The sequence below is a fragment of the Capsicum annuum genome, chromosome 3, assembly GCF_002878395.1.
Source record: "Capsicum annuum cultivar UCD-10X-F1 chromosome 3, UCD10Xv1.1, whole genome shotgun sequence".
Lineage (NCBI taxonomy): Eukaryota > Viridiplantae > Streptophyta > Magnoliopsida > Solanales > Solanaceae > Capsicum > Capsicum annuum.
In genome coordinates this window covers 233,140,577-233,141,036 of record NC_061113.1, presented here as the reverse complement: position 1 = coordinate 233,141,036, position 460 = coordinate 233,140,577, and the positions used below count along the sequence as shown (strand labels likewise).

The 460-nt window shown below is 34.1% G+C and overlaps 1 protein-coding gene across 1 annotated transcript in view; it reads left to right on the top strand.

The window, feature by feature from the left end:
- Positions 1-460, top strand: part of LOC124896836 (nicotinate N-methyltransferase 1-like) — a 947-nt gene extending 487 nt beyond the window's left edge. Inside the window, exon 2 of the mRNA XM_047408678.1 lies at positions 254-460. Coding sequence (XP_047264634.1) covers positions 254-460 — 207 coding nt within the window. The remainder of the gene's footprint in view (positions 1-253) is intronic.

Sequence of the window (460 nt, the reverse complement as noted above, 5' to 3'; positions counted from 1 at the left end):
AACAAGTAGAGGTGTCCTAAGGCTATTCGAATTAGATTTAACTTATATACATTGACAGTCTAAAAATGTTTTATAATATCACTATATTTCAACCTAATATATGCATGTAGTCTACTTTGTTTTACAAATTACTAATTTCGCCTATTATGAATTTTGTAACTCTTTTTGATATAGACTGATAGCACGGACTATAAGACGCATAGAAGTTAAATGCTTTCCTTTCCGTGCTATAATACTTAATAAGTTGGTGCAGTGGATTTGTCATGATTGGAGCGATGATCATTGCATAAAATTGTTGAAGAACTGCTATGAAGCGCTTCCTGCGAATGGAAAAGTCATAATTGTTGAGTGCATACTTCCAGAAGCCCCAGACACATCAGCTGCCACAAAGAGTAAAGTACATGGTGATATTATTATGTTAGCACATAACCCAGGAGGCAAAGAAAGAACTGAGAAATAA